At 41.9% G+C, this 20,800-nt stretch overlaps 1 protein-coding gene and 1 long non-coding RNA gene across 2 annotated transcripts; both read right to left on the minus strand.

Moving 5' to 3' along the window:
• Positions 1-38: 38 nt before the first annotated feature.
• vcanb (versican b) lies at positions 39-14,125 on the minus strand. Its single transcript, XM_079448073.1, has 12 exons — positions 13,716-14,125; positions 13,510-13,637; positions 13,112-13,405; positions 10,151-10,867; positions 5,947-8,826; positions 5,669-5,782; positions 5,472-5,585; positions 2,587-2,745; positions 2,312-2,394; positions 1,338-1,482; positions 1,085-1,264; positions 39-873 (listed from the first exon to the last, which is right to left on the minus strand). The coding sequence occupies exons 2-12, from the start codon at positions 13,595-13,597 to the stop codon at positions 746-748; spliced, it is 4,902 nt and encodes a 1,633-aa protein (XP_079304199.1). The 5' UTR covers positions 13,598-13,637; positions 13,716-14,125; the 3' UTR covers positions 39-745.
• Positions 14,126-19,105: 4,980 nt separating this feature from the next.
• LOC306889286 lies at positions 19,106-20,543 on the minus strand. The gene is made up of 3 exons (XR_013786188.1): positions 20,449-20,543; positions 19,491-19,561; positions 19,106-19,230 (listed from the first exon to the last, which is right to left on the minus strand). It is a non-coding gene; the product is annotated as an uncharacterized lncRNA (long non-coding RNA).
• Positions 20,544-20,800: the final 257 nt, after the last annotated feature.

The following is a 20,800-nucleotide window of genomic DNA, read 5'->3' on the forward strand; positions in this document are numbered from 1 at the left end:
CAGTCTTTGTTGAGACTACTCACAACTGAACTGTTCTTAATATTCCAATAGCGCTTTATTATTCAAAATCTCACAGTTCGTTCATTGTTAAATGTATTTTCAGCAATAAATTAAACTTCTATGGCTTATAACATTTGTAATAATGTCCGACAACAAACGGCTTACACATTCAACCGCACATACAGTATTCGTATTTTAACAAGACATTCATTTTTTTAAAGTTACAAATGGTTAAATATTACAAACCCACATATAAAAAACAGGCAATATATTTGAAAGCCATTTGTGAATATGATGATGAGAGTGGGGTTTGTTATTATTATTATTTGTGTTATCCAATGATGAAGAGGAAGATCGTGTTGTCCATTGTGTTTCTCCACCTCAGCCGTGTTATTCTTCTGTTTGTATTGTATTCGTTACGCAGTGTTTATAACAGAACTGAGAGACAGTCACATTCACAGCTGTTTTTACTTTGCATGATCATTACCTCCACTATATACATGACATAACCCCCCCACCTCCATGTTCATATAATACTGTATGTGATTTAATGTGTTATTGCATAGAATCAAGTAGACTGGTCTCTCTCTCTCAGCGGGCTGATGCTCGTGTGTGTGTGTGTGTGTGTGTTTTGCAGTCTCTCAGGGTTTTTCACGCCTCTGCTTCACAAACATTCATCAGGCACATGGTTGGGTTTCGTCCCTTTGGACTGAAGCTTTTCACTGTGTGGACGTTTGTTCGGAGATCAACGTTTGAAGTTGTCTTTTATTGACCAGCGTTCACTGTTCTGAGTCGACTCATCGTAGTGTTTCTTAACATTCTGAAAGTTGTTGTTCTGGTGTTTGTGTGTGTACGCCTTCTGGTAAGCAGACGCTGTGGAGCAAACAGATTTGACCGGTTATCTTAAGACGCATGAAAAAGTTCACAAAAGACATGTAAGCAATTAAACCAAAGCGAGTGCGTTATATATTCGATCGATGTGTTTTGTATCATTTCCAGTAGGATTAAATGGTGTTGTATTGGTTCCATCTACCAGATAACATCCCATCAACACATTCATTTTCTTCAGGCTAGTGAAACTTACGAATTAAGCATGTGATTTTAGGTTCGTCCCAGCGTCCGTCCTCTCGGCATCTGATCGTGGGCACGTGTCTCTGAATGAAGCTTTTCTTACAGTGATATCTCACCAGCGAGTTCACTTCATAGTGCGGTTTAAAGCCGTATATACGTGCGTTCTCCACGACAGGAGGCTGACTGCAGGATACTGACACCAGACAGAGAGATTAAAAACACTTCACATTCACTTTCACAGCACCTTTAACAGGAGGATGTCTCACCTGTGCCCTTCTTACAGGTAAAAGGCATGCGGTAGTTACACGGCACGTCGTTCCACTGGCCGTTTTCATGCCAGATCATCACCACGCAGTCCTCGCCCACCGAGAAGAAGTTGTCGGGCTGATCCTGTCTCCAGTTCTCGAATTGCTGGAGCAAACACACAGACATCAACACGACTGCTCGTGCACCAGCACAAGTGCCCACATGAGGGCGCAAACATCACATGCAGAGATCATCACAAACATAAATCTGGCACGAGCGCTCTGGACTTTCCCTGATAGAAATCATGACGTTCTTGCATCAGAACAAACTGCTGGACTTCATTTGCATGACTTTAACACAAAGCTCCCTTTCTGATGTTAAATCAGTGATTTTTAAACCTTATGTATACACATGGGCTCTTTGTATTCTTATTGCTTGATCTCACAGAGTTTTTAGTATGCCGAATGTACACTATGGAGAGTATGCTAATGTTCTGTAAGCATGAAAATGGCATCTGCATGATGACTGTAAATATAAATATATTTCATCTGTATTAAAAACATGATCACATTTTCATAAGGGATATGCAAGAACTTGATGCCAAAGACATCAGCCGTAGTTTAAGCTCGTGGTTTAGTTGGTTATTCGTTACAGAGAGCTTACAGATGGACTGCAGAATTACCCAGAATCCTGCTGGATATCTGAGACAGTTTAGATGAATGTCATGATTTATTCATCTTCATGTCAAACTATGAGTTTCTTTTTTCATCAGAACACAACAGAAGATATTTCAAAGAGCGTTGATAATCGAACAACACCGAACTCCATTGACTTCTATTGTATTTTCTTCTTTTGTACATTTCTCAAATATCTTCTTTTGTGTTTCACCGAAGAAAGACTCACATACAGATGTACATTCACATGAGAGAGAATAAATGATGACAGAATTTTATGTTTAGGAGAACCATTAAGATATACAATCATTCAGTCTTACCATCGGGTTTCCATCGGTCCAGCGGAAATCAGCCTCAAACATTTTATCATTGAGCCCAATCCACTGATAGTCATGTGCCAGACCTACAAGACGATGAAAAATATCAATGTCAAGTAAATGATGACATTTATGACTTAAACTGAAGAACACCGTCAGTGTTGAGTTTGATCTTTTAAGGTAAAGTGTTGCATTAGTTTAATTATACTGAAGGTTTGGTGTTTGATTGAATCAGATACCTGCACACCGGTGTGGAATGTGATGGATCAAACACTTACGATTGACAAACATCTGTTCCTCGTGAGACAGAACGCTGGTGAGATGTCCTCCGTGTATGCGACACTCTCTCTCTGCAGCGTCCCATGTCAGATGATGTGTGAAGTACTTATAACAGTGACTCTGAAACTTGTGCCAGCCGGACGCACACGTCTGAGTATCTGAAAACACACATGAACAATGACAAACACCATCAAATCCAGTCGGCATTTGGTCTGATATCAGCTGATTGTATAAGCTCATTCCATACGTATGTCTTCAATTAAAGTGAGCTGAGACACTTTAGCGTGCACACTTATTATAAAGAAGTCATCAAGCAACAAGCATCCTTCAGATGAAGTTTAAAAGGTGACACAGACACAGCTTGTCTGTTCTGAGATCTGGCTCTTAGTGGGTGAACCCAGCCCTAAAACAAGCCTTCCAATGAGGATCGTCAACATTTAGCTTGGACAGAAATCCCAGAAGACCCGGCGCTCAGTGTGAAAGTTAAATGCAAACAATGACATCTAATAAGGGAGGAAAGAAAACAACACTGATTCTTCTCATTTACAGCGATACGTTTAGTCTTTAGATTTTTAGTTTAAAAATATTAGCAATTTTGTTTATGCTTTTATAATTAAAAAAAATGTTCCTAGATAAGATGAATTCATTTTCTTTAGTTTAGTACTATAATTTAGTGCTTTAACCTTCAGTTTAATTCTGAGGCAACATTTGACATTTTCATTAGTTTTTTCAATATTGTTTGAAAATATTGATTTTAATGAACAGAAACATTTTCAAAGTTTTAATATAAGTTAACTAAAATAACCTTGAATGCATCTTTAACCTTTTTGTATAATTCGTTTGATATAAATTGGAATAACAAGTTGTTTTAATGTTGCAGAACTACTCTCAGACTGCTCTTGAAAACTATAGAATTTCTTTCATTGATGACACAAAAGTGACTGAAAGATAACTGAGACACAACCGCAGAACCCGTGAGTTCTGTTTGCTCCTGATCTTCTGACTTTGGCAAAAAAAGCCTGAGAAAACAGATGTTCTCAGAGGTGATGTTTATGTGTGTGTGCGTGCGTGCGTGTGTGTGTGTGTGTAGTCTGCTGACTAATGGCAGCAATATTTGGGATGAAGCTGGAACCAATCCATTGGGGGACCACCGCCCAGCCTGATCTTCAAGCCTGTGAGCCCAATGTTGAGTTTGAGAAGGTTAATGGTACTTTTCAACCAGCAATTTTCCGAGCGTGCCTACATACGCACGTCTTCACATTATTTCCATCGTGGAAAAACTAAGAGCCCTGTCAGATGTAAAGCCCTGATTGACATAAATGCAGGTGGACGGGAGTTTCCACAAAATCCTGATGTGATGTCGAGCTCATGAACCCTACAGTTTCCATGTGTCTTCTGGAGTTTGACAAAGTCACGCGTTAACAGATTTCATGTGTTTTACAGAACTAATCGCGAACACTGAAGGGTCGAGAGAAAACCCAACAGAATGAGAAGCAGTCCTGCTTTACATCATCACAGCAGAATGACTGGACTTCATTATCCAAAAACACTGCATCATGTGAAAAATAGCTTCAATATTTTCCTTTCTCTCATTTTAAAGAGTCGAAAAGCCACAATAGAGAACTGAAAGTGAATGTTGTGATGTTTGAAGTTCTTCGCTTAAATTTAAGAGCTCAAAATATGTTATAGATGGACAAACAACAACCAGATTCACTCTATTACATTATAAATCACTCTATTTAAATGTTTAAATGTAAAGTTTTTTTCTACCCTACACACAACAATGCCCAGTCAATGACTCTATGGTGTCTGATTCACAAGTGTATTATTCAAAGAATAGTTTTCAAAAATAGAAGAAATATGAACATGTTGAATATGAATATGTAAACATTCTCTGAAAAAAACAGAGTTGTGCTTTCCTCTCTGTTGACACATGCTAGCATGGATACTCAACAGGGTTTTGCTAGGCGGTTGCAAAGGTGTTTAAAAGTCAAGGGAAGACCACCCTCACATCTCTGTGACATTATGGTCCCTCTAAATCCCATGACTCAAACATTAGAAACAAATCTCACTCTTTTCATTCCAGTGATGAGAATACACGCAGTGGCGTAGCGTCTGGGTAAGCAGGGTATGCAGGTGCATATGGGCCCTGGGGATTGTGGATCCGCATCCAAGTTTGAAGAATATGACTAGATGCCTGAAGAAATGTGAGGGCCGTTCACATGTCGCATGCAAAAACACGTGCAAATGTTACTATTTGAGCATGATTGACGCGCGTCAACATAAAAAAAATGAACCTGAGTAAACAACATATGTCCAGTAATGTGCGGAGGAGGCTCGTTAAAAGTCCGCTCCTGACTTGCTACGCCACTGTTTACACATACAGTACAGGTAAGCATTTGGTGGACGCTTTTATCCAAAGTAGACCCTTTTTTAATCACTATGTGTGTTGACTGGGAATGAAAGCTGTGACCTTTTCTCTGTCAACGCAATGCTCTTCACATTAAACTACAGGAACACATTATAATGAGACAGATGAAGTAAAGTCAGGCAATGAACTCAGAGACTTGCTCAGCACTTCTGGTGACTCTGTCTCTGACTGTTTGCCCTCTTCTGTGAACCCTAGCTTTGGCACAAATCGGCTGTCTTTCCTCTGGACACCACACCACACCCTCTGGGGAGTCGGGCCTTACAGATTTGGTGAGCTCAATGAGCAATAAACATTGCAATTACACAACCACCACATTATTTCCAGAGTAACACATAAAACTGGTGTGAAACCACTGCGTACCAACCTGTTTATCTTGACACTAATTCATGGATTCAGTTATAGTCTTTTTTTTATATATATGAAAACATTTCATTCCACATATTGATTTCGTACCTTGCTCACAGAGAGTTCCGGAATAGCTGGGCAGACAGAGACATTCAAAAGAGTTTTCTCCATCAATGCATGTAGCTCCATTACGGCAGGGGTTTGACTCGCATTCATCAAGGTCTAAAAAAATTTGAAAAATACTTCAAAAATGTTCCCTAAAATTGAATAATAAATGATATATTTATAAAACACTTTCTTCGCACCATGTTCACAGTGTTCTCCACCGAATCCCGGCATGCAGGAACAAATGTATCCTCTTTCATTAGAAAAACACGTTCCTCCATTCTTACACTCATTGACTGAGCAAATCTGGAGTTCTGAAATAATAAACTGAAATGTATTACGCTGTAAATGGTCTATGGACACTATAACACAGAAGTGATTTCACTTTACTAAACCTCAAAATGGGAACTACTCGAACTTAATAAGAAATTCAAGACATGACATTAAATAAGCAGAAATATATCATTTGATACTGTACCCTGCAGATCAGTTATGGGGCTCCTGATGGTGTAGTTGATATCAGTCCAGGACTCTGGTTTACTTGTGGTAAACTCACTCCTGGATTGAGGTTGTCCCTCAACCATTGAAGCAACAGCCCCATTTTCATAATCAACATCGTCCTCAAATACCACAGTAGTTGTGGGATTGGTAGTGGTGGGAATGTCTTCTGGAACAGAGGCTGCTTCTCTATCTAAGACCTGAACTGTTTCTAGCACATGCAGTCCTGTAGAAACATCTGGGATAGATGGGGTGAGAGGTTTCTCTGTTGACTGCTCAAGTGGAGAAATGTCCTGCTTTGTCTCCTGTGAAGTTTCAACTGAGCCAGTTTTGTCCCCTACAATCTGTACTGAGTCTGTTGTCTCTTCTAAAATCTGTACTGACTGGGATGTTCCCTCTGCAGTCTTCACTGATTCTGTTGTCCCCTCTAAAGTCTCCACTGACTGGGTTGTGTCTTCTAAAGGCAGTAATGAGTCTGTTGTCTCCTTTAAAGTGTGCCAGGATGTCCCCTCCAAGGTTTGCACCGAGTCAGTTTTGTCCTCTAAAATCTGTACTGAGTCTGTTGTCTCCTTTAAAGTGTGCCAGGATGTCCCCTCCAAGGTTTGCACCGAGTCAGTTTTGCTCTCTAAAATCTGCACTGACTCTGTTGTCTCTTCTAAAATCGGCACTGACTGGGATGTTCCCTCTGCAGTCTGCACTAACTGGTTTGTGTCTTCTAAAGTCTGTAATGAATCAGTTTTGTCCTCTAAAATCTGCACTGAGTCTGTTGTCTCCTCCAAGGTGTACATTGACCGGGATTTTGCCTCCAAGGTCTGCGCCGAGTCAGTTTTGTCCTCTAAAGCAGGCACAGAGTCTGTTGTCTCCTCTACAGTCTGCACTGACTGTGTTGTCCCCTCTAAAGTTTGCACAGAGTCTGTTGTCTCTACAGTCTGCACTGACTGGGTTGTTCCCTCTAAAGTTTGCACAGCATCTGTTGTCTTCTCTACAGTCTGCACTGACTGGGTTGTCCCCTCTAAAGTTTGCACAGAGTCTGTTGTTTCTACAGACTGCACTGACTGTGTTGTCCCCTCTAAAGTTTGCACAGCATCTGTTGTCTTCTCTACAGTCTGCACTGACTGGGTTGTTCCCTCTAAAGTTTGCACAGCATCTGTTGTCTTCTCTACAGTCTGCACTGACTGGGTTGTTCCCTCTAAAGTTTGCACAGCATCTGTTGTCTTCTCTACAGTCTGCACTGAATAGGTTGTTCCCTCTAAAGTTTGCACAGCATCTGTTGTCTTCTCTACAGTCTGCACTGACTGGGTTGTTCCCTCTAAAGTTTGCACAGCATCTGTTGTCTTCTCTACAGTCTGCACTGACTGGGTTGTGTCTTCTAAAGTCTGCAGTGAGTCCCTTGTGTCCTTTAAAGTCTGCACTGAGTCGGTTACCCACTCTAAAACTTGCATAGAGTCTGTTGTCTCATCTAACGTCTTTACTGACTGGGTTGTCTGCTCGGTATGTGTTGTTTGGATGAGAACTGTTTCTTGTGAAGAATGTATTTCTTTATGAAGATCAGATGGAGCAGGGGTGCTCACTGAATGCTGCTTTGTAAACTCGGACATGATCTGAGTGGAACTGAAACTTAACAGTGTCGTGTCATCTGCAGAACCTTCTAATAGCTTCTGTTCATCTTCATCATCAGTACGGATGATTGTTTCTGGGGTTTGTTGGATGGGAAGGGATGGTACAGTAGTAGCAATGAGAGGTTGTATTGAGAACGCTTCATCCGGCTGATCACCAGAGCTCATGTCCTCACTAAACGTGAAGGTGGTGCTTGTACTGGTTTCAGTTTCAGACACCAGAAAAGAACCCTTTGTAGTCTCTTTGGCTTGACCGTGTGATTCTTCTGTAGGGACAGTACTTTCTTCTGAGATTGTCTCTGCTTGAGATGTCGAAATGGCTTTGGGGTCTGTGCTGGGTGTAGTTGAACCAACAGGTTGTCCTTGCACTGTAGGATCATTTGTTAAGGAAGCTGTGAAGCTTTGAGTGTAAACAGGAAAAGATGGAGATGACGTTGGATGTTTTGATCCCTCAGAGGGATATAAATCTTGTCCCGAGCCGTCGTCATCAGTTGAGGTGGACCCCTCAAAATCTTCTGTGTCTGGCTGCTTTTCTTCATCAAGGGCGCTGGATTGTGAAAGTTCTGGAGTTTGTTTGAATGTCTCAGAAGGTGCCTGGGTGGAGCCCTCCAGTTTAAGCATCTCTGTGGTCTCTTCTGGTTCAGCTATTTCTGTCTCATCAGTAGCCACTCCATCCAAACCCTGAGATTTTGTTGTTGGCAGCGGTTCTTCCGCTGAACCTTCAGGGGGAACTGAATCTTCTTCATCATCTGTTGGCTGCATACCCGAACCCTCTTCAAACACTGGCACGCCAATCGTTGTAGCTTGAGAGGGCATCTCATGGCTCGGGTATTTGGTTGCGGATGAGATCAACTCAGTGCTGGTTATCATTTTAGAGCTCTTTGTTGGTGTGATATGGGACTCGATTGGACTTCTCGCTGTTGAGCCAGATCCCTCCATCTCAGGGGAAGATGTGACGCTCTCAGCCTCCTCGGTGGTCAGGTCAATCTCATAATCAGAGACGATTTCTTTTGTTACTGGGATAGCGGTGTCAAACTGGTCTCCTCTTGCCTCCTGAGTTTGTTCTGTGTCTGGAGTCAAAGTCAGCTCATGTTTTCCATTGATGAAACTTAGTTTTGGGGTGATGGTAACAGACGCTGAGACATGTGAATCGAGATCCCCGCTGCCCAGAGGAGGCTCATTTTCACCAGATAGAAGAGGAAAGGAGGACACGTGTTCTCCGAGGAATTTAAGAACTTCTTGAACTGTAATCAGAAAAAAAAATCTGTTATGCTAACCAGTTAAGACAGCTAGTGATCTACTTTGAAATCCGTTTCCATTTTACTTTCTAGCTGATAAAGTAACTTTCCAGACATCTTAGAAACTGGCACAACTGAAACTGGAGCCTCACCTGAGGAAAATTAAGCAATCCAGGTGATTTTAGGCAGTGGCGATATTACTGGTTATTGTTTCTACATTACTGGTTATTGTTTTGTTGGCTCCTCTTTCCATACACATTCCATTCAGTCAAATGCCCCAACAAGTCACATTTTCTATATTGCAAAATATAGTGTACCACAAACATGAATCCAGTCACAAGAACATTTAAATTTTTAAAGAAATAAAAGAAAGTGATTCCAGCTACAGGGACATTGCACTGTGTGAAATACAGCCAGAGGTTTAGTACAACCAGAAATATGTCTTTACTTCAGTGGACCAGCCAGCAGTCACACATGGAAACCTGATCTTCATTTTAGGTGAAGTAAGGGAAAGTAATTATCCCATAGTGATTACACTGTTGATGGATGTTTTAAGGGAATTTGCCATTTGACCCTGGAGGTATTTTTTGTGGGTGTAGAGATCTGTCTTTCTCACAGTCTCCAGCCCTGTCTCTCCCTTATGGTTTATAACACTAGATGCCCCTCTCTCCATATCAACAGATTCATGAAATTCATTGGACCTACAAGACCGAATCTCCAACTGAATCTATTTACAGAAGTTTATCAATCTCATCTCTCTCTCCAGCAACATTGGGAGTCAATTAAGGTCCTGGGAAAGCAAGGAAGGTCGGTTTCCCTCCTGCTTTGGATGTGGGCAGAATCTCTGGTTGAGCTAAACTTCTGTTTTAGATAAAGATTTGGCACAAACCTAACATCTAGGCAAGGTCCAGTTCTAATGTTTGTAAGACAGCGGTGGGCAGCTGGATCGAGCCAAGACCTATATTAATTTATGTCTCACTGTTTCCTAATGTCACTCACTCATTTACAACATGCTGCTTTGGACCAACAACAATCACACGAAAACACTAGCTTACCAAAACACAGCTCATATCTTGGTCTTGCTGAGTAAAGTTTCCATATTGAAATTGATGTTCGTTCTTTTAACCGAACACTTCATTTTCTTTGTTGTTTAAAAAAAAACCTTTATACTGTACCATACTGTTGTATTATTCATTATTAATAATAAATGATCATCATTAGTTTGTATTAGTGAATGTATTAATAAATCTTAATGAATGAAACCTTTTTGTAAAGTGTCACTCTCTTTTCAATTGTTTAGCTTTTTATGATTTATTTTAAAAGGACTTGCCTTGTCTGGACATATCATGAGATGATTCGTTTTTCTCGGGTATGTCCACGATGTAAACATTGATTAGACTCTGATTGTCTGTGCTCAGTGGAAGGTTGTCGCCCGTCATGGGTTTGATATTCTCAGAGTGCACAACAATGGTGGACACGATCAGCCCCTCTTGAGTCGTGTTGGATGTGCTTTCGCCCTCTTTATAAACAATGGCTGGTTTTTCTGGATCACCTGGATTGGCCGTAACAAACATGGGTGCAGAAGATATCACAACCTGAGGAGCGTCCACGTCCCCACTACTGCTGCCCTCAGAGCCACTATATTCTCCATGAGGAGTGTCCATGTGCTCTTCCCCTCCGTTGTGCTGAGGGGGTAGCTGGATAGAGAAAAATGATTCGGAATAGATGGGCATTTCAGTTGTGAAAGACTCGGCAGCAGGAGGTTGAGGTACTGCATGCACCAGAGAGGCATCTTTTTCTTCATAGTCAAAGAACGGGATTGGAGACGTCACGTCGAAAATCCCCTCAGATTCAGCTGGTGTGACAGTGACGGCTGTGTCACGTGGAGCCATGCTGGTGGAGAACATGGATGGCGGCTCTTCTGTGGAGTCATGAGTCTTTATTGAAGGAGGCTCTTTTAGAATAGAGATGGGAAGGGTGTCAGGAATCAAAGATGTTGTGGGCAAAACCGTGGACACGGCTGTGGGTACTGTAGTCGCTTCCCATGCTAAATCAAAGTAAGAAGAGAAAACATGTTTTTTAAGGCAAACATTTGATGAAAAGAAACTTCAGTCACAAACAAATAACATGCAGCTGGTAAAGTCTTTGAATGCGTTGAATGTTCTACAGCCCCACAGTGAAATAACACATGGCTTACAGACTGTTTAATCTCTACACAATACTCACACACATCACTTCATGTATAAGAGTGAAACAACAGTACCGTACAGTAGTTTTATACAAAAAAGGGAGCAAGCAGTGTTTTAACATTGAGCATGTTCAGTCTAATCTCTGCCAGTACAGTCCAGATCAATTAGTCACGGAATTGAGAAAAACGCCAACAATAGCTGAGTAGTCGAAGCATTTCTGTGGGTATTTTGGCTTGTAATGACTTGTATTTGAAGTCAACGATGTGCTATGACGGGTAGAGCTTGACACTTTATATTTGTTTTGAAACTTTAGTTTCCTCTCCAGAACCTTTGTGGTTAGATTGCATATCTTATTTTGACTCCGTCCAGTCGGTAAATATTCTCGAATTAAAGCAATGTTTTACAGTATTAAAAACGCTCCGTCTTCCGTTTCTCACAAATGCCAACTCAAACCTATATAAAGTTAAATGGTGGTGCAGTAAAGCAGACTCTATAATGTTCACTCATTTGTGTTCATAACAGATCTGTCTGTGACTTTCCAAAGGTTTGGCACAGAAACTCTTAAAGTCATTCATGACATCATGTGTGGCAGTCGGCCATCGGCACAGCACTACAGCCATCTTATTTCAATACTTGGAAGCTAAACGGTGAGCTGTAAAAGCCTGAGAGCAAAACTCTACAACTGCTTCTATTGTGTTTACTGAATCTTTCATTATGATTTTTCAGCTTCAACAGTCTAAAGTGAACTAAAAACGAAGCACTGTGAGACATTTCATATCACCTTCTAAACCACATTTATGTTTTATTTGAATGTGGTTTACCCGTTGGGTCCTCACTGTACATATCTGAACACTTAACTTGAGAATGTGATGACGTGCTTGTCTAAATTGTGACCGTTCTTTGTTTACTGTGTTTAGTCATTTATTGTCTTTCTGTGTTCTGAGAAAATGAATAACGTGTGTTTTGGTTAGATCCTCTCTCTCTTTCTCTATCACTGGCTTATTATTATTATTTTTTTCATGTGCTTCATCTGTAGATCTGTTTACATCTTCCTCTGACGGTCACATTTATAGAGGACCCAAGGACAGCTGTGCTACGTTAGAGACGTGTCCTCATTTCTGATTTAAAACACCAGGCATCTTTTTCCCCTTATAAACTGAGAGAGCACCGGAGGAGAGCGCGTCCCCCCCGTCAGCTCTTGTTTGTATATTATAGAGGGGCACTCTTGCCTTCCGTTCTTTTTTCCCTGACCTACCCAGAGTGATTTTGTTTGTTTTGCGGTGCTCTGCGGCAGAAGCTCATTTAAGAGAAGTGCTTCAAGACCCATTTCATAAAACAGGCCGCGGCTAACAGGAAAGCCACAAACTCCCCGCAGGCGGAGGGGGGCGAACAGCGATACTGGATGTAAAATCGGATCAAGAGCACATTAACTGCTGCGTTTGTGTGGCCTGTTTCCATTTTCCCTCTGGAGTTGTGCAAACAGCGAGTTTAAACAAAGCCCAGCAGAACGCTTACAGGGCTCAAAGGCCGTCCACGCAGGCACGCTGACCAGAGAACGGGTCACTTCATTTGTCTTCTAAAGGAACATATCTTATAGCGAGGTTAAGAAGATGACGGCCTGAAATGTGTGGATGCCCAGGAGAGAAAAACGTCTGTTTCCACCCAGTCGGTGTAAAGCGTCACAGATGTGATGATATCACAGTAAAACAGACACCTCCCTATCTACACAAACAATACTGAGAGAAAAATCACCATGTGATAACACAATCTAAAAAACATAATGTAGCATACCTTAGTGTTTACTATAGTAAACTGTGGTAAATTGCAGTGTTTTGTACACTTTACACTCTGTAGTACTTACTTTAGTGAATTAGAAAATTGTATAAAGTACTGTAGAACACTATGGTATTTACTGCAGTAAGCTTCAAAAACACTATAGTTTCTAGGAATTTTACAAAAAATTACAATATTAAATGCTTATTTCTAAAAGTAAATAAATTTGAATAGACTGAAATAAAATAACTGAAATATGTGTCTCATCCGATTCAATTTCAGAGTTGGAGCTAAAGTCCCCTTTAAACATGAATGAAGTCTTACCGTACCTTTAAAACAGTAAGCACCGAGTTGCTCAGTGGGTAATGGAAATCCCGTCTGGTTGAGAAAGCGATACATAGTCCTGACTCCCAGCTGTCCTCCGCCGCACTGCATTCTGGGTAAAGAGACAGGATAGCGGGCGCTGCCGTCAGACAGCCAGCCGTAATCGCAGCGGTCCATGCCTTTCCTCCAGGCCGCGTGCAGATGACCCGGAGATGCCAGAACTGCATCTTCTCTCTCACACGTCTGTCTGGCTTCATTCAGAGTCATCTTCTTGTCACCCGGTGTGTAGAACACTTCACCTGAGATCACACACACACAATAAAAAGTCTTTTTCCCTCTTTTAATGTTTCACAGGTTCTGTTGTTAAACACACAAAACCAGCAGCTGATGTTTGTAAACTTACCCTGAAGTGTTCCAACATAACAATACACATCATAGGTTTCTGCTGGATCTCTTATTCCATACGATCGAACTCCCGGCTTCATTGGCATATCGCCATGACAACCCTCTCGCGGTTTTGTTATGGGGTATCTGTGAGGAACAATCCCACGTGTCAACAATAATGAAATGAAGTCAGAGTAAATGTCAGCGTGAGAGATGAAGAGTCACCTGACGGTTTGATCGGCCAGCCATCCAGCATCACACTGATCAAATCCGTCCTCATACGCTGATTTCAGCTGCTCAAACGTGGCGATCGTCGCGCCCACATCAGCACACGTCTGCTTGGCAAACTCAAAGTCTAACGTGTAGCGACTGCTGTTGGCGCGATAATGAAACACAACACCTGTGAAGACACACAACACGACAAACTGAATCGAAGATTAAAATATAAATCATGTCCTCAAACCAAAAGCAAAGAACACTTGAAAGCAGTGTAAATCCCAAAATAAATGTGTAGTGATGAAACCATTCTATCAGAAGCGTTCATGTCCTGATTTGCTGGATCTGAGGGCCGTCTTTGTACGGCAATTTATAGACAACAAGGAGCCGTTGTGTTAAACAGCTGAACAATACAACAATCCTTCAATTTCACCAAGCAGGATCAGGATTAGAAGAGAAATCACCCTCACAGCATTACACAGCACTTTCATCCGATCACTCCAAAAGTCTTTCACATTGATGTCAGGTGCTGTTATCAAAACGTTTCTACCACCGTGCTCTGCAAGATCTTTTTGATATACAGAATACTGTCTCTCTACTGACCGTAAATAACTCAATCAATTTGACTTAGATACACTTAAAACATCCATCGCGTCGTCTGAACCAAAGGCTTCTGTTCTTTGTCCTTACGTGGCCATTTACAGTGTTTGAGGTTCAGTTTGAGAATTCTCCGTGTTGTTGTTGTTGGGATGGCAGTGTGAAACCATTTCTGCCCGAGACTCAACGGAGATCATTGAGTGTATTTGGCAGGAGCGTCTCTCTCTGGATCTATAAACACCACAGTCTCACCTGAGCCAGATCTACTCACACACACACACACACACACCAGCATTATAATGACCTACACACACACGCTCATACACTCACACACAGGCACGCACACTCATGCACACAAACACACACACACACACATACACACACACACACACACACAGAAACACACACATGCACACACACACGCACGCACATGCACACACAAACACACACACACACACACACACACAGAAACACACACACAGACACACGCACGCACATGCACACACACAGAGGCACACACGAATGCACACACTCATGCACACACACACCAACACAGAGAAACACACGGATGCACACACTTATGCACACACCCACACACTCATGCACACACACACACAGACACACTCATGCCCACAAAAACACACACAGAGAAACACACTCATGCACACGCACACACACACACACACACATGAACACACACATGAACACACACACGCACACGCACACACACACACACAGAGAAACACCCACATGCACACACTTATGCACACACACTCAGAGAAACACACTCATGCACACACACACTCATGCCCACAAAAACACACACAGAGAAACACACTCATACACACATACACACACGCACACACACACACACACACACACACACACACACACACACACAGAGAAACACCCACATGCACACATACACTCATGCACACACACACATTTACACACACATGCACACACACATCAACACAGAGAAACACACTGATGCTCACACTTATGCACACACACACTCAGAGAAACACACTCATGCACACACACACAAACACAAACAGACACACACACACTCAGAGAAACACTCTTATGCACACACACACACACTCATGCCCACAAAAACACACACAGAGAAACACACTCATGCACACATACACTCATGCACACACCCACTCATGCCCACAAAAACACACACAGAGAAACACACTCATGCAGACATACACTCATGCACACACCCACTCATGCCCACAAAAACACACAGAGAGAAACACACTAATGCACACACACACTCATGCCCACAAAAACACACACAGAGAAACACACTCATGCACACATACACTCATGCACACACCCACTCATGCCCACAAAAACACACACAGAGAAACACACTCATGCACACATACACTCATGCACACAAAAACACACACAGAGAAACACACTCATGCACACATACACTCATGCACACACCCACTCATGCCCACAAAAACACACACAGAGAAACACACTCATGCACACATACACTCATGCACACACACACTCATGCCCACAAAAACACACACAGAGAAACACACTCATGCACACATACACTCATGCACACACCCACTCATGCCCACAAAAACACACACAGAGAAACACACTAATGCACACACACACTCATGCCCACAAAAACACACACAGAGAAACACACTCATGCACACATACACTCATGCACACACCCACTCATGCCCACAAAAACACACAGAGAGAAACACACTAATGCACACACACACTCATGCCCACAAAAACACACACAGAGAAACACACTCATGCACACATACACTCATGCACACACCCACTCATGCCCACAAAAACACACACAGAGAAACACACTCATGCACACATACACTCATGCACACACACACTCATGCCCACAAAAACACACACAGAGAAACACACTCATGCACACATACACTCATGCACACACCCACTCATGCCCACAAAAACACACACAGAGAAACACACTCATGCACACATACACTCATGCACACACACACTCATGCCCACAAAAACACACACAGAGAAACACACTCATGCACACATACACACACGCACACGCACACACACACACACACGCGCACACACACAAACACACACACACAGAGAGAAACACCCACATGCACACATGCACTCATGCACACACACACATTTACACACACATGCACACACACACCAACACAGAGAAACACACTGATGCACACACTTATGCACACACACACTCAGAGAAACACACTCATGCACACACACACAAACACAAACACAAACACAGACACACACACACTCAGAGATACACACTCATGCACACACACACTCATGCCCACAAAAACACACACAGAGAAACACACTCATGCACACATACACACACGCACACGCACACACACACGCACACGCGCACACACACACACACACACACACACACACAGAGAAACACCCACATGCACACATGCACTCATGCACACACACACACATTTACACACACATGCACACACACACCAACACAGAGAAACACACTGATGCACACACTTATGCACACACACACTCAGAGAAACACACTCATGCACACACACACAAACACAAACACACACAGACACACACACACTCAGAGAAACACACTCATGCACACACACACACACACTCATGCCCACAAAAACACACACAGAGAAACACACTCATGCACACATACACACACGCACACGCACACACACACGCACACGCGCACACACACACACACACACACACACACACACAGAGAAACACCCACATGCACTCATGCACACACACACACATTTACACACACATGCACACACACACCAACACAGAGAAACACACTGATGCACACACTTATGCACACACACACTCAGAGAAACACACTCATGCACACACACACAAACACAAACACACACAGACACACACACACTCAGAGAAACACACTCATGCACACACACACACTCATGCCCACAAAAACACACACAGAGAAACACACTCATGCACACACACACAAACACACACAGACACACACAGAGAAACACACTCATGCACACACACACAAACACACACACACAGACACACACAGAGAAACACACTCATGCACACACACACACACACACACAGACACACACAGAGAAACACACTCATGCACACACACACAAACACACACACACAGACACACACAGAGAAACACACTCATGCACACACACACAAACACACACACACAGACACACACAGAGAAACACACTCATGCACACACACACAAACACACACACACAGACACACACAGAGAAACACACTCATGCACACACACACAAACACACACACACAGACACACACAGAGAAACACACTCATGCACACACACACAAACACACACACACAGACACACACAGAGAAACACACTCATGCACACACACACAAACACACACACACAGACACACACAGAGAAACACACTCATGCACACACACACAAACACACACACACAGACACACACAGAGAAACACACTCATGCACACACACACAAACACACACACACAGACACACACAGAGAAACACACTCATGCACACACACACAAACACACACAGACACACACAGAGAAACACACTCATACACACATACACTCATGCACACACACACAAACACACACAGACACACACAGAGAAACACACTCACACTCATAACTCACTCATTATTTTCAAAACTGTGTAAATTAACTTTTTAACATTTCTCCAATACTTCTGTTATAAGTGCATTACTGTCACCAGAGTTTACACAATTGAATGAAGTGATCTGGTATCCTGGGTTAAATGTTGTTTTTTTAAAACATTCATTAAATATTTATCAGTTCTGGCAGTATATAGAAAAGAAAAAACATTTTCTACATGAAACCATTTAACAATTCAATTTCATCACCTCATTTTTAAGTAGATTTTAGTAATAGATTGAATAGTTTCACACATTTGTTCTTTAAACATTTTTCTTCATTTAATGATAATAGTTTGTTCTTCTCCTCTACAATAGAGCCTTGTTGAACATTTGAGATGATTCCAAACACAGAAAGTGATTTTTAGACTCAAAAATGAATCCAGTCCCTCTTTTCTCCACACAGGGACACCGTTACATTTTGACATCATCACACGCGTGTACAAGAGCGCAACACGTCTGACAATCAGTCAGTAAAGGCACAGTTAAAGGCACACCCTAACCCACAAATGAGAATATTTTCATCATTTATTCATTCTCATGTCATGATAAACCTGTGTGAGTATCTTTCTACTTAAGTAATGTTAAAGAAGATATTTTGAAGAATGTTCATATCAAACAACACTGAACTCCATTGTTTGACTTTTGTGTTGCACTGAAGAAAGACTCACATACACATTTACAAACACATGAGAGAAAATAAATGATGACTTTGATTTTGGGCAGGACTATCACTTTAAATGTCAGGTCAGGTCACTGTTAATTTCATGTTTTAGGTGATTTGCTGTTGTGTCATGTGAAGAGAAACACTAACCGTTGACATCCAGGGTGACCGAATCCTGAGTGTCCTCGATGTCACGTGTAACCTCACATCTGAAGATCCCCGCGTCACTCGCCCTGAGCATCATGATGGTCAGAGACGCGTCACCCCTGTCCTCAGGGTGACTGGGCACCGACACCCTGTCTTTGAATTCTGACCCGATCTTGATCCCCCCATTCTGGGCCACCAGCACCGTGACTTCTGTTTCTCCATCTAGTTTTGTCCATTTGATGCGGAGATGGTCCTGATGCCTGCTGGGGGGGCTGGTAGTGCCAGTGAGGGATGGAAGGATGGAGAAATGACAGGGCAGAACCACATGCTCCGCCAACGAGCCTTGAACGGGAGGACTTTTCTCCACCATCATCCGACGCACCGATGATTCTGGGAAGAAGAAAAAACTGAATCATCTCTGTGATTGAAAGTGAGATGAATATGAAGATGCTTTTTAAATCGAAGACCAAATTGTTTTATTTTTCTAAAACTACAGCTTTAATTGAATAAATAATCTTTGGTTAATTGATTTCATGTTTCAGTCCTGCACTCATACAGTAGTTATTATTCAGTGCACAGTCTAAGGTCAGTCTACATTAAAGATCGGAAAACATGGAAAACCCTTTGAAAGATGTGAAAAATCATCTTACCATCCTGCGTTACAGCACTGCAGACACAAATGAACCAGAAGATCTGCTTCATGTCCAATAACATCTCCAATCTGGTAAGAAATAAAACTCTTCTTCATTTAGCATTAACAAATGAAGAGTTTGGTTTTTTATTGTGCATTCCAATGAATATCAATCAAACTGCAGTTGGTTTGTTTTGATTTAAGCCATAATAACTCAAAAAACACAACAAAAAAATGAAAATAAATGATTTAACCAAACTCTTCAAATACTCTTAAACTTGTGCTCAATAGCAAAGAGTTCAATGTTTGTTAATGGTGCAGCCCAACATAAAGCTTTAAGAAGAATAATGATGTGTTTATGAATGCTTTAAATCATAGTAATCGTCATTTAAAAAGCATATCCTGATTTAACGAGAAATCAAATAAAGATCGGAGGAATCCTCATGTCCTCATACAGAACTCTCTCTCTCTCTCATGCACACATGTTTAATACACACTTGTAAATACAGAAATATCAGCTTACATTATATTTCTTTACTGTTAAGCATGAAACATTACAGTGAAGAAAACCCATCGAGTCTCTATCTGTACTGACGAGAACGCAAACAAAGCTCAATGAATGTGAATGTGATCCAGAGGTCATTTAAACACATCTGCTATCACCCCAATCCGCATTAATGCAGACAGCTCATACTGTAAATGATAAGATAAAACATGATAGAAAAAAAGAGACCTACAGCAGAAAGACAAAGACATCAGACATCTGTAGTGCTGAAACAAAGACGCGCTCAACTGACAGACAATGACACCCATAATAATGCTTCATATAAAGGAAATGGCTTGAATGTAAAGTATCAGATACTCATTCATTTATAGAGATTCGTGTAGAAGAATTGTAACATGCGACATATTGTATATACACTACAGCAAACAATAGACACACGAGCGAGAATATAACGTCATCATAATAAACTTACTGTGTTGTTTTCTCCAGTAGACTTCAGATTGACCCAAAGATCCGAACCTATAAACCAGTGCAAATATCTCTGATGCTCTGGTGCTTATCCTTCCTCTGGTGCCAGCGAAAGGAATGGACACGAGAGCCGGTAGCAACTTCAAATTCCACGTCCACCCATGATTTCGTCAGGACTGAAGGAGGGGCAGAGAGCGCCCACCCCAAAACTCATCTGATCCATCCCTGCAGAAGTGATGTTGCGCTCTTTGGATCTCACTGTCAACAGCACGAGCGAGCACGAGAGAATGCGTCCGTGTTTTCTTTAGGACACATCTGGCTTGTGAACGCAGCACGTTCTCAAAACCACCAAGTGT

The sequence above is a fragment of the Barbatula barbatula genome (assembly GCF_947034865.1).
Source record: "Barbatula barbatula genome assembly, chromosome: 24".
NCBI classification, from domain to species: Eukaryota; Metazoa; Chordata; class Actinopteri; order Cypriniformes; family Nemacheilidae; genus Barbatula; species Barbatula barbatula.